This window comes from Onychostoma macrolepis, chromosome 20, assembly GCF_012432095.1.
Source record: "Onychostoma macrolepis isolate SWU-2019 chromosome 20, ASM1243209v1, whole genome shotgun sequence".
In the NCBI taxonomy this organism is placed as follows: domain Eukaryota; kingdom Metazoa; phylum Chordata; class Actinopteri; order Cypriniformes; family Cyprinidae; genus Onychostoma; species Onychostoma macrolepis.
In genome coordinates, this window is record NC_081174.1 from 23,148,733 (window position 1) to 23,165,310 (window position 16,578).

Consider the following 16,578-nt stretch of genomic DNA (forward strand, 5'->3'; position numbering starts at 1 on the left):
AAATGTTGAAATGAAATGAACACACTCTAACAAGGAACAATACTTCTACAGCTTTCAGTGATGTTACAAATGGACTCTTATTGTTAAGTATTACCATTTCATTTCAACAGTCATGCTTAAAGATAGCCATCTTGAAATACCTACACAAGGTCATATTAAAATTGCATGCACAAGTGTTTAAAAAAAACAGAGCAAATGGAAAGAGAACGCGCGATCTGTGTTACAGCTCTTTATATGAAGCATATAGACTGTATTAGAGCCACAGAAAGACAAACATTTTGCTGAAAAATGCACAAAACATAATTTATAGCCTAGGGTGAAGTCATTATGTAAATTAACAATGATTTGGGACAAACATAATGTTATTTAATGGAAAACTATGTGAATGGCGCTCTGTTACACGGCAGGATTTTCTGTCGGCTGCATTTAAATGCGCATTTGAAGTTTCCCGCTCTGTGCAGCGCTCAGTGTCACATGCCAAAACAAACAACATGTTCTGTCAGTGATTTCCGCCTCTAGAGGCCACTCTCGTTGCGTATAATGACAGCATGAGACCATTCTCAGCCACTCCAGCAACAGACGCAACACGGAAAACTATCGGCATGGATTTTTGCCGATAACCGATAGTTCCGCAAATCAACTATCGGTGCCGATTAATCGGCAAAACCGGTGAATCGGTCGATCTCTAATATACAGGTGCTGGTCATATAATTAGAATATCATCAAAAAGTTGATTTATTTCACTAATTCCATTCAAAAAGTGAAACTTGTATATTATATTCATTCATTACACACAGACTGATATATTTCAAATGTTTATTTCTTTTAATTTTGATGATTATAACTGACAACTAAGGAAAATCCCAAATTCAGTATCTCAGAAAATTAGAATATTGTGAAAAGGTTCAATATTGAAGACACCTGGTGCCACACTCTAATCAGCTAATTAACTCAAAACACCTGCAAACTTTTTGATGATATTCTAATTATATGACCAGCACCTGTATATTAGAGATCGACCGATTCACCGGTATATGTAAGTTAAGTCGTGACGTATTGTCAAGTATGGTGACCCATACTCTAAATGGTGCTCTGCATTTAACCCATCCAAGTGCACACACACAGCAGTGAGTAGTGAACACACACACACACAGTGAACACACACACACAGTGAACACACACCCGGAGCAGTGGGCAGCCTTACTCCAGCGCCCGGGGAGCAATTAGGGGTTCGGTGCCTTGCTCAAGGGCACCTTAGTCATGGTATCGTATATGAATGTATTTATGTATGCATGTATATAAAATAAAATAAAATAAAAAGTGCAATTTCATTGACAACATAAATCAGCAAATCATCAACCAAGTTAATTAAATCACAAATAAATTCAACTTTTCAATGAATTGAATTTTAAAATAAAATTGATTTAAAATGAACAGATTTTTTTGTGTGTTTTTGAGTCTTATGCTCACATAGTCTGTGCTATTAGTGCATTCTTAAAGGGGACCTATTATGCAAAAATCACTTTTATAAGGTGTTTGAACACAGTTGTATGGCCGCAGTGTGTGAAAACAACCAGCCTGTAATGGTAAAAATCCACACACTCATTTTTTTATAATCTCAAAAATCATGTGGTTCACTTGAACAACTATGTGTTTTGGTTCTTGTCATCCTTCAATAGGGTCATCTCACTCATTTGCTTGCTCTCGTTCTACAGTTTGTCACCCAGAGCACTGGCCCTCTCTGTTTTCATTCAGAGCCTGAGGAAAGGGGGGCCTCAGGGGCGTGCGAGAAAGCAGCCAATGGCGACGCTGCCCTGCCCCCTGACCTTGTGCAAGAGAGGGCCTCTCGTAGACCTCATCTTCCTCTCTCTCCTTGCGAGAAAGGAGAAACAGGAACTTGCTGCCCCTCCTCTAATATCCTTGCTTCAGGGTGGTGTTAATGTTGTCAGATAAGAACACACTTTCACCTCTTGAGCTTAACATTTCAAATGTGTACCAACGTGTTTACTTGGACTGTCACCTGAAGGGCCACTTATGACACTTTTAGGGCTTGGCAGTATGACATATTACTTTGCAGTGGTAGAAGTGTGTCCATTTATACCATAGTAGATGTGAAAGAGATTGAAACATTGAATAATGTGAAAAAAAAAAAGTGCAGGATGTGTCTTGGGAGCCATTTTTCTGTTGAATTTCCAGTAAAAATAACTGTAATCATGATTTATTCTGTCACCATAACATAATTATCAAGATTTTAATTAAGCCGCCCATCATTAATTTTGTTCATCAAGCATATCAGCTCAATTCAGAAGTACAGCAGTAAATTCTTCTGATCTGTCTTGGAAGCATTTGCAACTTCAAAATTGTTGAGGCTCCTACACATCAATTCGGTCTGCTTGTGCATATGAAAAAGGTTGTCGATGTGTTTGCCAGATGATATGAATGAGGACACTAGGACCAAATGTCACTTTCAGTTGGACAAAGGGTACATCAAAGACATTTTTTTACATTTCATCCATGCTCTCATACAGCACAGCACACTTCATTAACATTCCAGCCCCTCAGAAAATGCACTTGAAAAAAAATCAAAAACCGATTCAATTTGAAACCTGAGAAATGAAGTCAGAGCACAATTCACATGGCAAAGGTCATGAAAACTGGCAGCCATTAGCTTTGTTTGCCGGCTGTGAAGTTCAATGCCTGGGTGAAATTGCTTGAGTTATTATTCAGCTCATTTTGAGGACTGTGTATAATAATAGTAATTTGTTCACTTTGCCACTTTTACGTAAAGTGACAGGATGTATTTAATAGGAGGAGAATCTTTATGCACCTCACAATTTGATCTTTTTCAATTCAGTAAATCACAGTCTGATTCTATAATGATTCTCGATGCATCACAATTGTGACATTTAAATATATAATTCCTTTTAAATGTAGGCTATTTCATGATGCAGAACCTTGACTGGTTGTTGTAAGATGGTTTAGAATAAAACTTGTCCACTCAAAACTTAGTGTTGATGTTAAGGTGTTGTAGTCATCAGGTTGTTGGTGTCTGTAGTTGCAGAGGTGTTTTTTGTGGTTTTTAAGCTGTTTACTATGTGGTATGTGCCTATTAGGGTGCCTATTTAGAGTATTTTTGTGGGCAGAATCCACAAATTTCAATAGGAATACATGTGATTTTGTGTGGGGGTGAAAGATTTCCCCATGCTGATTTTGCATTATTTTACAATCAGCAATGGACATTTTTGTTGACAAATTGTGACAATTTTATTTGTGACAAAATATTAGGGCTGGGTAAAAAAAATACTGATTTCTCAATTTTAATCGATTCTCATTTTTAATATTTTTAAACAGTATTGATTCTTAAATCACAAGAATCGATTAGTCTATCCTGTTTTCAGTTAATGAAGGAAACATTGTAGCACACCTCCCATTCAATAAATTGCAATAAGCTTTGTGCTATGTTACTTTTGAAGTCACAGATTTCAAATTCTAATGATTTTATACGATAAATGGCGTTTTGGTGCCGTGTAATGTCGAGTGACCGATCGCTGTAGCGCCTCATATCAAGAGAAGTGTCAACGCGAAGCGCATGTGAACTGATCATTTTCCCATTACAATTTACTGAAATCCATATCCTGTCTCATGTAATCGCTCAATCAGTGTTTCAACAATGGAAAGTTGTCAGTAAAACAGCTTGTAAACTGTCACGTAATGTGACATTTAGTTTACCTCAGAAAAAACATATTCGGTGACCAAAACTCGTTAGTCAGCTAGAAAAATGTATTCTAGAGAGGAGCATTTTGCTAAATGCATGCACATAACATATTCATTATAATTTTTTATTTTTTTACTGTTTTTCAATATTTAATTTTCGCTTAAATCTGTCAAGTTTTTATTACAGCTACAATTTAAATGTTTATATTTCAAAAAATATAATTAGGCTATGTAATTGGAACTTTATTATTATAAAAATTTAATTGAGTGTATTTTAAGTGTTTGTACACAAATTAACATTCAATATTTTAGTAATGTAGTACCAGCTGATCGCTTAAAACAATCAATCGCACCCCTCTCCTCAACAAGTGAAAGAGTATTGTACATGTTAGTATTACAAACAGTGTGGGGTGAGTTACGAAAGTTTCATTCTTATGTTTAGGGATTTGAACAAAGCCATAACCCTAAGTATGAGCAATAGTAATGGTGATTCATGTCTTGGCAAACAGCAGTAATAAATGCTTTGATTCATCTGTTTTCCCTTTGAAAAAGAGTAGGAGAGTTCTGGCAGTTCTGTATCTATAGGCCAGCTGTCTGTGTGACACACCGAACACATAAAGCCCTTACATCATGCAGATCGGAAGCCTTCTGTTATGAGATCAGGTATCGCTTGCTGCACCACTGCCACAGTAACGCTGCTGCCATGGCAGCTGGCTGTGTTTGAAGTGGGAGTGGTGTCAGAACGTTGTGATTGATTGTGGGATTGATTGGGACTCCCATTTGTATTCATTTGTTTAGGGCTAATCGTGAGGATGTGGAGATTGATTCCTTTTCTCTCTTGTTCTTCCACAGATTCTCCTAAAATATTTCCACTGACTTAACTAGAGGTCGACCGATAGTGGATTTTACCGATACCGATAGCTAGGTTGGACCACACTGGCCGATACCGATTAATCAACCAATAGTTTTCAAAATGGATACTGAAAGAGAGCTAGTGCTTTACTATTTAAAAAAAAAAAAGGCAGCAACAGTACTGAACCATACTTTGTAAATGAATAAAAATATTAATATTATTTACTAAATTGATCATTAAAGTTATTTCATAATTTGCTAATGTTAAAATGTAAAAATATAGCCTATTAGTAGCTAATAGTGAATGTTGAAATGAAAACACTCTAACAAGGAACAATACTTCTACAGTTTTCATTAATGCTACGAATGGACTTTTATTGTTAAATGTTAAAGATGGCCATGTTTAAATATCTACACAAGGCCATAGCATTAAAATTACATACATATGGATATTGTATGTGTACTCACACACTATATTTGCTTCTATTTTTTAACACTTGATAATTATCTAATCAAAAAAAAAAAAAAAAAGTTAGTCGCGCAGCGCTGCGTCTAGGAGAACTCAGAGGTATCACGCACACGCACGCACACACACACACACACACACACCAGACGCTTTGCGTTCAAATCAAGTGGCGGTCTAAAACAATTTATTTAAATCACCAAACGGTCATAAGTTTGCTTCAAGAATGAACAATGTGGCATAAATGAGTTTGAAGTTCGGTGTTTAAAAAAACAGAGCAAGCGGAAAGAGAACGCGCGATCTATTACAGCTCTCTACATGAAGCATACCGACTTTATTAGAGCCACAGAAAGACAAACGTTTTGCTGAAAAATGCACAATACATAATTTATAGCCTAGGGTGAAATCATTATATACATTCACAACGATTTGGGACAAATCTAATGTAATTTAATAGAAAACTATGTGAATGGCGCTCTGTTCCGCGGCAGGATTTTCTGTCGGCTGCATTTAAATGCGCGTCTGGAGTTTCCCGCTCTGTGCAGCACGCAGTGTCACGTGTCAAAATAAACAACACGTGCTGTCAGTGATTTCCGCCTCTAGAGGCCGCTCTCGTACTGTATAATGCCAGCGGACCCTTCTTAGCCATTCCGGCAACGGTTGCAAACCGGAAAACTATCAGTGATTTCCGCCTCTAGAGGCCGCTCTCGTACTGTATAATGCCAGCGGACCCTTCTCAGCCATTCCGGCAACGGTTGCAAACCGGAAAACTATCGGCATGGATTTTTGCCGATAACCGATAGTTGTGGCAATCAAGTATCGGTGCTGATTAATCGGCAAAACCGATGAATCGGTCGACCTCTAGACTTAACCACACGTTGACTCATTTCAGTCCCTACAACGTGGGTTTAAAATAATGTTGCAAAGTTCAGTTTTCAAACCATAAAGCAAAACTGCATTGTTTACGTCATGATCCATGAAGCTGCCTACTGTCAGTGCCACTGTCCCTTTTGGCTTGCTTAGTTGGGCACACTTAATTTCTGGCAATATTGTCGACTTGATTGCACAGATACTATTTGAACTGAACTGAGCTGGACAATGACATCACTAAATCAATGATGAACTGACTTTAACTGGTAAATTGAGTGTTTACTATTGTCCTCTTGCATTATTAGCATACTGTTTTCCTGTTTAATGCTGTAAAGCTGCTTTGACACAATCTGTATTGTATAGTGCTATATAAATAAAGGTGACTTGACTTGACTTCAAAGGCCCAAAGTTGCATTACTCCTTCGATTGATGGGCATCGCCAATACATTATTTAAAATAGAATGAATATATTTGCAAATATCCTGTGTATTAATTTTATTTGTTATTCATTCTGGCATTTACACAAAGTTCAAAATTAGTGGCTGACCAATATAAATCGCTAAGGCTGATTGGCTGAACAGTTTTTCTGTTATGCCGATAAGTGTAAAAAAAAAAAAAAAAAAACTCTTTGCACCAGTGCTGAGAATGAGTATTGATAAATTAATTTTATGTAAATTTATAAATTTATTTTAAATTTTGATCATTTTATTTGACTTGATTATTATTTTAATTAGGCTAATTTATTCATTAAAAATATGCTTGGTAGTTTTTTTGTTTAATCAATCCAAAATCGCTTGAGAAGCGATTGTGATGCTTGACTAAATTTTGTGATGCTGAACTTGCAGTCGTGATTTTGTTGCGGCATGTGTTATTTACTATATTTAAATGAAATAGTATGAAATATATAAGCCTTATCCCAGACATCAATCTTTATGATCACACTGTAAGATATCGGCATCAGCCATCAAAATATTCACATCGATTGACTGCTATGCAAAATAGAAAAAAATAGCTGTGTGGACATTTGAAGTTAACTTTGTCATTCCCTTTCCTTACAACATATTGGCCAAGCAACGTCTCTGTAAAACCCCTAAAACTCCTATTCCCTCCCACCAGACTGACCTCTTTTTAAACTTTCGCGTTCCAGAGTTCAGAACGCAACAAACCAGACTGATGTTGTCGCCGAGTTGAGCGCTCTGCAGAAGTTCCTCGGTGAGAGCTACATTGCTATTATGTGTGTAAATAAGGCACTCGAGCTCTGATCTAAATTTAGCATTTCCTTCAAGAAGTCTTCACTTAAAATGCAGCCCAAAACAAACAGTCTCATCCTCTCTTCTCTCCAGCTGCTGGACTGAGCCGTGTTCTCATGCAGTCCTTCAGAAGCTTTGATCTCGAGAGGAGAAAGAAGGTTAAGTAGTTTGGCCGCAGAATAATCATTGACACTTTATATCAGCTCTTTGAGTCGAACTGGGACGGGAGTGACGGAATTGTGACTCTTCGGTCTCAAGCTTTTCACAAGAGTGCTCTCCGCACTTACTGCGGCTGGCCTCTGTCCAAAAGTACCACTTTGCTCACATTAGTCTTAGAGAGGCTTCCGCTGCGTAGCTTTCATCCACCCAGTTCAAGAGAGGAAGGAGGACAATAGTGAAATGATGCATGTTTTTTGTGTGTTTGTATAAGGCCGCTTACACATTAGAGAAAGCTCTTATGGATTGGGATGCGTAAGATTGGTTTGGAAGGTGTGGATTACATTAACCAGGAACCAAAACTTGAGGCAAAAAAAAATAAAAAATATCTTGACCATCACATTTATTGCATAATTTATTATAATTAAATTATTAATTAAATAATTACATTGTTTTTTTATTATTATTTTGTTTTCTTTACTGACTCCATAGTGTATATTCATACACTGTAATTTAGATGACTTTGGTGTTACTTACCAGAAATTTAAATTTTAAACATGATGTTCTTTGTATGTCCACAGAAAAAGCAGCTCTGATGTCTCCAGATGATGAAGTGCAAAAGAGTGACATATCGTCCAGCAGTCAGGGCATGGTGGAGAAGGAAGCCCTTGGGCCACTTCTCTTGGAGGTACGTTAGACTTTTTAAATTCTTTATCTGTAGAAAAGACTGATATTGAGATTGTATGACCAGAATTTTCATTTTATCCTCATCTGAGCCTTGCTCAGTTGCTATGGTTGGGAATGACAAACTTTTGTGCAACATACAGTACAGCTTATTTTTGTCTTCCATCTCTGTTCTCTGCCTGTTCCATAAGGCCCTGGATGGCTTCTTTTTCGTCGTGAACCGCGAGGGGCGCATTGTGTTTGTGTCTGAGAATGTCACCGGTTTTCTGGGTTATACCCAGGAAGAGCTGATGACCTCCAGCGTCTACAGCATCCTTCATGTGGGTGATCACAACGAGTTTGTGCGCAACCTGCTGCCCAAAAGCCTTGGTGAGTCTCTCGGTGAGAAGGGCCGCAGTAAGAACAGAATGATGGGCGAATTCCAAACGGCTTTTTTGCACCCTTGAAGGGCACTTCACGAAGGGGACACCATTTGTAGGGATGTTCCAAACGAAAGTAAGCAACTTAATCCCTTCACGAAGGGCCCTTCCAGAAGTCCGTTAGTGAAGGGAACATGCGATGGTCACTTCACGGAAGTGATTTCCGTTTGTGATCATGTGATCTTCACTTAGGAGATCTTGCGATGCATTTTAAAGCAAAGTTGGGGTTTATTTTGACTTTACATACAAACGCAAGTAGAATAAGCTAATAAAATTTTTCTTTATATTTATGTAATACAAAATATTTTCATCAGTGATAAAAATATGATTTAAGACTGTATTGTTAGCAAGTTTAAGCAAGTTTAGTTTGAAAAAGATTAATAGTGAATAAGACACAGTTAGACAATATTTGAATAAAATAAGAAGAAATATTTATTTGCAACAATTGTTGGAGCGCTGAATGCTGCACGCACGCGCAGCATTGTCAAGGTAACATTTTGTCCATCATTCCTTTCACCAAGGGAGTTCCAAACGCTTATACGAGACAGTAATGCTCTACACCCTTTAAAGAACACACTTCAAGGGCTCTGCCCTTCGAAGGGAGTAGGTCATAGGGATGCTCACTTCTGTTTGGAATTCGCCCAAAATTTAACAGAAAATGTTACACCTAACCAGACATGATGCGACATGACACAGTTACAACCACTCAGAAGATATTTGATTATTAATGTACAGCAGTAGGAATTTGGACCAATGAGATTTCTTTGTTGGCAGAGCTAAAAAAAAAAAAAAAAAAAAATGTTTACTTAAAATAGTACTTAAATTGTTTCCATATTTATGTATATTTGTATTTTATAACCAACCGAGATATGGGAGAAGCAAGATGTACAAGCTGTTTCTTTTGTGTTAGTTGTAGAAAAAAAACTGGTTTAAAAACTAAAGGCAGGGTAGGGTTCTATGTTAATCATTTAATGTAAATACTAGCACAAAGGTTAGAGGTCATCCTCTTTCACTTCAGAGCTCAGTGGCACTCCACTGGTGGTCTTTATCTCACACTTAACTCACCTTGCACATCTGTGTGTGTGTTCAGTAAATGGTGTGCCATGGCCTCAGGAGCAAGGCCGAAGGAACAGCCACACGTTTAACTGCAGGTTGCTGAAAAGGCCTCCAGACGAGGTGGACGCAGAGAACCAGGAGGCCCGTCAACAGTATGAGCTCATGCAGTGCTTCACGGTCTCTCAGCCCAGAGCGGTGCAGGAGGAGGGCGAGGGTGAGACCACACACATACTCATAAAGTCATACCCATATAAATATTTAGCTTAGTGCAGGGAGACTGATGAAGCTGTCATTGACACGCCAGTGTTCAAATGTAAAATAGTTTTTTTTATTTTGGGGTTCAAAAGTCAGAGTCCACTAATAAAAATTCTTCTATTTTGCATTTTTCTAATTGAATTAAATTGAATCATGTTTATATGTTTTATTTATGAAAAAATGTTCGGTATGTGTTGCATATAGCACTTTAAACTGTTATGTGTCTGTTGTCCACAGACCTGCAGAGCTGTTTAATCTGTATAGCATGCCGAATGCCCCGTCCACCTCAGATCCCTGTCAGTACAGAGTCCTTCATCACCAAGCAGGACCCTACAGGTAGTGTTTCATTATACACACATACTTACTTAATCTCAGCTTCTAGGACCTGTTGATCTGGGCACATTATCATCATGTAAGAGCTCATGCAGTGTTATTGTCATAGGCTAAAACGAAGACAAATATATTGAAGTAAAAATAGAACAAATATTGCAAAGCATAAAAACGTGGCTGAAATAGCTGTAGCTGAAATAAATTAATGATAAATGAATTAAATAGAAACTGTAGTTAGAAAATCTGAGAGAAACTGTTACTGATTATACAAAGATGGACACAAGTATGTTCTGAATTGTATGGTCTTAATTGCTGTAAATGTAAACATGTTAGACTCTAGATGGTATTGTGCTTTTGCAATACATCTGTTTTTTCAGCATCTTATTCTTGAGATGATAACAATTTTCATCATAAGCACTTTTTAAAATGCACCTCCAGACACCATTTAGTTACATTTTATTGAACTACTCCATTTAAAAAAATAAATAAATTGTCACATCAACAAGCGACAGGTACATTGAGCTGACACATTGTTTCTGTAATTCCTGTATAAATACACACATGACTTTCTCCCTCAAAGAAAGCTTTAGTACACTACTGTTCAAAAGTTCTTTTTTGTTTTTTTAAAGAAATTAAGGCTGTTATTGAGTCAGGGCATATTAAATTGATCACAAGTGACAATAAAGACATTATAATTAAATATAATCAAAATATAATTACATAGAAAACAGTTATTTTAAAGTGTAGTAATATTTCACAATATTACTGTTTTATTGTATTTTGATCACTTAATTACAGCCTTACTGAGCATAAGAAGCTTCTTTCAAAGACTTACTGACTCCAAACACTTTTGAGTGGTAGTTTGGAGTCAGTAAGTATACATATATATATATATATATGGAGTCAGTAAGTGTGTGTGTGTGTATATATATATATATATATATATATATATATATATATATAAAATCTAAAACAATTTTTTTAAAAATTAAATAGAAAAAATGTACAACAATCTACAAAAAAAAAAAAAAAACCTACAACAATCAGAATTGTTGGTGAAACTAAGTAGTGTCTCTAGTCTTGAAAGCCTTATCAGCAGTGGCAGAAAAAGTCAGCTGGAGAAGAATAACAAGCATGCAAACCGAAACTGTTCTTGCAGACGGAAGCACAAAACGGTTTGTTGTTAAATCTGTGATTTGTAAAGCTTCCTCCTCTTGAACGTGAAGTCCTGTTTACAGAATCTAATGATCTTTCCCGTTGTTTGATTTGTGTGTGTGTGTGTGCGCGCGCATGCAGGGAAAATCATCTCTATTGAGACGAGTGCTCTGAGGGCCACAGGCCGACCAGGTTGGGAGGACCTGGTCAGGAAGTGCATCTACGCATTCTTCCAGCCTCAGGGCAATGAGCCCTCCCATGCCAAGAAGCTGCTTCATGACGGTGAGCACATTCACCTCCGTTCTATCCATTTTGAGTAGTACTTGACATTTTAGAGCAGTAATGATGTGAACTTGCATTTCTTTAACTAGAGAATGACTATTTATGATTTATTTGATGATTTACACTCACATTTTGATTCATACCCTCATTCACTCGTTCAAGGTGTTCTAATTGCCCAATATGGTTGAAAAGGGGTGGAAAATTACCGGAAACTTTCCATGGGAACCTCGTCTGGAGAATTTTGGAAATATTCCAAGTTTGAAACTTACCAGGAATTTATGGGAATTTACGGGAATTTATGGGAATTAATTGGAAATCTGGGGAAATTTATAAAACTGTATCATATACAAACATAAATATAAACATTTTGTTTGATCATAGGCTCACATGCATGCAAATTAATACACATTTTAAAAATGACATTTTTGGATTTTTTGGGGGGGGAATCGGTGATGCTTTTTTCAGGATTTATTGATGAATATAACTTATGAACAGTGTTTATTCAAAATAGAAATCTTTTCTAACAATATATGTCTTTACTACTACTTATTAATTGAGCACATCCTTGCTGAATAAAAGTATTAATTTATTTAAAAAAAAGAGAATGACCCCAGATGCTGACCCCAAACTTTTGAATGGTAGTGTATTGTTAAGAAAGGATTTCTATTTTAAATAAATTTAATTAAAATGATTAAATAAAATTAAAAAAATATATATTTTTTTATTCTCTATTCATCAAAGATTCCTGGAAAAAAGAATCACAGGTAATAATAATAAAAAATATTAAGCAGCACAACTGTTCCAAAATTGATAATAAATAAGCATATTAGAATGATGTCTGAAGAATCATGTGACACTGAAGACTGGAGTAATGATGTTCAAAATTCAGCTTTGCATCACAGAAATACATTATATTTTAAAGTATATTACAACAGAAAACCATTATTTTAAATTGTAATACCGGCAATACTGCACAATATTACTGTTTTTGGGATGTTTTCTGTATTTTTGATCAGATAAATGAAGGCTTGATGAGCAAAAGATATGCAATGTTTAAAAACATTAACAATAGTAATGTGTCCAAACGTTTAACCAGTACTGTACTTCTGTATGATAACAGAAAACTTGCTAGCAGAAGGAGCATCACAGCTTGAGCTATATAGCACATACCTCATAAATTGTCTAGCTACTGTATAAACACTTTTTGGTATTTACTAGTTAAACTAGTTGAACTTGAAAATATATTTAGTATATCAAAACTTAGATGTAGTCTTTGGGCTCAAACGCAGCAAGTGCGGCTTCAGAGAAAATGGAGGGGAATCCCCCTCTTAGGTGACTAGAGGGGATTGTGTGTGGGGGAGGGTCATTTTTAGACTTTTGTTTTATTTTTCTCACCTAAATGTTTGTTCAGTCAGTGTATTTGTTTTTAATATGGAATAGCCTAATTTAGTTGCACAGTATATTACACACAGCACAAGGACGTTTTAAACATTGTTTTGTAATATTCATGTAATTTATATGAATACTTACCAAGATGGACATTATGATATTTTGTGTGCAGGATTTAAGAAATGATCTGTGCATGTAATGGAGGAAAGCACAGTTCATGTGCGTCCTCAATAGCCCTGCAGTAAGCAGTGTGCTGTATGCGATTGAGCAATGTGTAGAGTAGAAATTAAACTCAAATTGCATGAAATCTGGTTGTTTTAACCAAGATTATGCTGCAAGATTTTGTTCTCAGTTCCCAGTTCCTGCAATTTTGCAAATTTCCAGTTTATTCCCATTAATTTCCATGGAAAGTTTCTAGTCTTGAAAATTCCCGAAATTTTGCAACCCTAGCTGCAACCAACAGTTATTTTGATAACTGATCAATTTGTGCATTGTTTTAATCCAGTAGGCAGTTTTTATTTGCCTGAAAATTATTTTTTATTATCTGTTTTACAGAACAAACATGTCATTTTCCTTCTTCAAAGGGTTATAAAAAGAAATGTACATTTATGAATATAGGATATACATTACAGTTCAAAATGCAGTAATATTATGAAATATTATTGAATCATATTTATAATATTATTTAATATAATTTAAAATAACGGTTTTCTATTTTTTTATATATTATAATAATTTTTATGCATTCCTGTGATGGTAAATCTGAATTTTCAGCAGCCATTACTCCAGTCTTCAGTGTCACCTTCAGAAATGATTCTGATATTCTAATTTGTTGCTAAAAACATTCCTTCTTATCAGTGTTGAAAACAGCTGTACTGCTATATATTTTTGTAGAAATGTGATAGATATTTTTTTCAGGATTCTTAAAAAAAAATAACGTTACAAAAATGTTTTGTAACAAAAGTTATAAATGTTACTTTTGATCAAATTATTGTATATTGCTGAATGAAAGTATTCATTTTTGACAGCAAACTTTTGAACAGTATGCAGCATACATTTAGATTTATCCTAAATTTAGAAAACAATTATAGTTAGCAAAAGGCAATTATAGTTAACAAATGAGGCTCTAAGTTGATATTTGTAAATGTGGTGACTCTAAAACAAACTAATTTTCTATGCTCTGTGTGTGTGTGTGTGCGTTGACAGTGATGACCCACGGCACGGCCATCAGTCCTCTGTACCATTTCACACTCAGTGACGGGACGTCCCTCAGTGCGCAGACACGCTGCAAATTCTGCTGCCCCCCAAACCCAGATGTACAGCCCTTCATCATGGGCATTCACACTATAGACAGGTAGCTGTTGATTTCTGTTGCATTTATATGAGCACATAATATATATATATATATATATATATATATAATTATTATTCTTTTGTTTTTGGATATAATTTGTGTTTTAGGGAACACAACACTGCTAGCTCTCAGGAAAACACTACCCCCAGCCTTCCATCTCCTGCTGCCCCACCTTCCCGCTCACCTGCCCTGCAGCCCTCCAGTGACCTCAGCCTCCATCTCAACAACAGCAATGGCACCTGTGCCACTCCTGGACCCCCCACACCCACTCCACCAGGCTACCTGACGCCCAGCCGCGTTGGGCCCTCCCAGCAGGTCAGCAGCCCCTCTCCACTTGGCAGCCCTCTCACAGCCACCCCTACCTCATTCATGTCGCCCCGACCTCCACGGGGCAGCCCGGGCTTGGCCAGCAGCCCACGTGTGCCCGGCCATCCTTTTTCCCCCTCGGCGCCCGGCATCCACTCGCCCGCTGGCGGACTGACCAGGCAGCAGTCTGGCAGCGACAGTGTCAGTTTCTCTCTCCCCTCTCCCTTACCCCCCAGACAGACTCCGACCCCCAGCAGCTCCCCGGTACGTCAGCCCCCGGCCAAACCGCCAGAAACATCCGCTGATGAGCCTAAGGCCTCTGCGGTGGGCAACCCCAAACTTAACCAGCTCTTGGATGGTGCCACCGAACATGACTCCCAACCCCGTCCCGTGCCCGTGGCACAGTGTCCGGCTTCTCACAGCAGTCTGACTGAGCGGCATAAGATTCTGCACCGCCTGCTCCAGGACAGCAGCCCTGCAGATGCGGGTAAGGAGCCTGACATCAAGAAAGAGCCTCCGACCAGTCCCAACGCGGCCTTGATAGCACGGGGACATGGGAAGGAGCCCCAGGACCACCAGCTGCTACGCTTCCTTTTGGATACGGATGAAAAGGACCTGGAGGACTTGCCACCTCCGGCCACCCTCAGCCTCCATACGGTCAAGGTGAAGGCAGAGAAGAAAGGGAGCAGAGAGAATGTGCCCTGCTCTGCTGCTGCTGCCACCACCACCACCGTGTCTACAGTCCCTTGCTCGCCTCAATCCAGTGACAAGCCCAGTCCGGTATTTACATCTTTATTTGATTTTTCTGTACTTAATGAATGAATCTAAATACATTATGGGGGAAAATATATATATTTTTAAGCTTTTTTCTATGTACATGTTACTATGTTACTTTGCAAAGTTCAACAGATAGTTCAAAAGAACAACATTTATATGAAATAGATTTTTTGCAATATTATAAATGACGTTTTGATCAATTTAAATAATTTTTGCTGAAGTGTTAATTTCTTTAAAAACAGCTGAGCCCAAACTTTTGAATGCTCGTGTTTTCACTTGAAAATCTGACTGCAAATAGGATGTTTGGCTGATGGAAATTTACTACTACTCACAATTAATCTCAGCACCAAAATGACTATTTGTTCTTTTAAGGTTCTTTTTATTTCATAAGTGGTAATGAGAATGAGGTAAAAAAAAAAATGCACATCATGACAATTCTTAAACAATTTTAATTAAAAAATGCTGAAGAAAGCATAAAGAATTCACAGTATTGTATTACAATAGTGTACTTATTATATTGTTATTTCAGAAGGCTCAGGCTTTCACAACAAGGTCAAGATGTTTTTGTTGAATCTTGCTATGTGTTTTAAGGTAATTTTAAAAACATTTGAAATAGTTTTACACATTTTCGTCAAGTAAAATTAGATTTTAGATTAGTAAAGCTGACTAAAATGATTGATTTTGACATGAAGAAATATTAACTAAATTTTATTTAAAAACTGTGAGTAGCATTAAATATAGTATAAAAATATCGCTTGCCATTATAGCAGTGCACAAATGATATTTTCAAGGGCCACAATTTCTGACATGGTTTTCCATGCAATAGTTTTATATTTTCTTTATGTGGGCAAATATCAATATTAAATAGTGTAATTGCTCACAGTACCCTGATCTTTTTCAATTTTCCAAAACTCTGATGTCTTCATATCCATTGGTAGTCACTGCATTGCATCAAACTCTTAAACTCTCAAACCCATGTGTTGATTTGAGGCAATCAAGTGTGGACTTTGTCTTTCTTGTGCTCTGGTGTTCCTTTTGATGTTGATGACCTTTGCTCTCATTTCCACTACACCGCTGTGTGTGTGTTTATATAAGTAGCAGTTTCCCAGTACCGATCTGGACACTTTGAACCAGCTCTTGCCCACTTTGAGAAACTCTGTGGGAGGTAAAGCAGTAGAGGAGCCAGTGCTTGTCCAGCCTAGTGAGGACAACCTTTCCATCGGGTTGAATGTAAAGAGAGAGTCACCAGGAACATCAAGCCAAGGT

At 37.2% G+C, this 16,578-nt stretch overlaps 1 protein-coding gene across 3 annotated transcripts in view; it reads left to right on the forward strand.

Annotated features, from left to right (window-relative positions):
• ncoa1 (nuclear receptor coactivator 1) overlaps positions 1–16,578 on the forward strand; it is a 67,534-nt gene that overhangs the window by 36,139 nt on the left and 14,817 nt on the right. For all 3 annotated transcript variants that reach the window (XM_058754925.1, XM_058754927.1, XM_058754926.1), the window contains 8 exons: positions 7,887–7,993; positions 8,181–8,358; positions 9,499–9,678; positions 9,957–10,055; positions 11,346–11,486; positions 14,082–14,229; positions 14,337–15,315; positions 16,411–16,576. In XM_058754925.1, the coding sequence (XP_058610908.1) occupies positions 7,887–7,993; positions 8,181–8,358; positions 9,499–9,678; positions 9,957–10,055; positions 11,346–11,486; positions 14,082–14,229; positions 14,337–15,315; positions 16,411–16,576 (1,998 nt within the window). The remainder of the gene's footprint in view (positions 1–7,886; positions 7,994–8,180; positions 8,359–9,498; positions 9,679–9,956; positions 10,056–11,345; positions 11,487–14,081; positions 14,230–14,336; positions 15,316–16,410; positions 16,577–16,578) is intronic.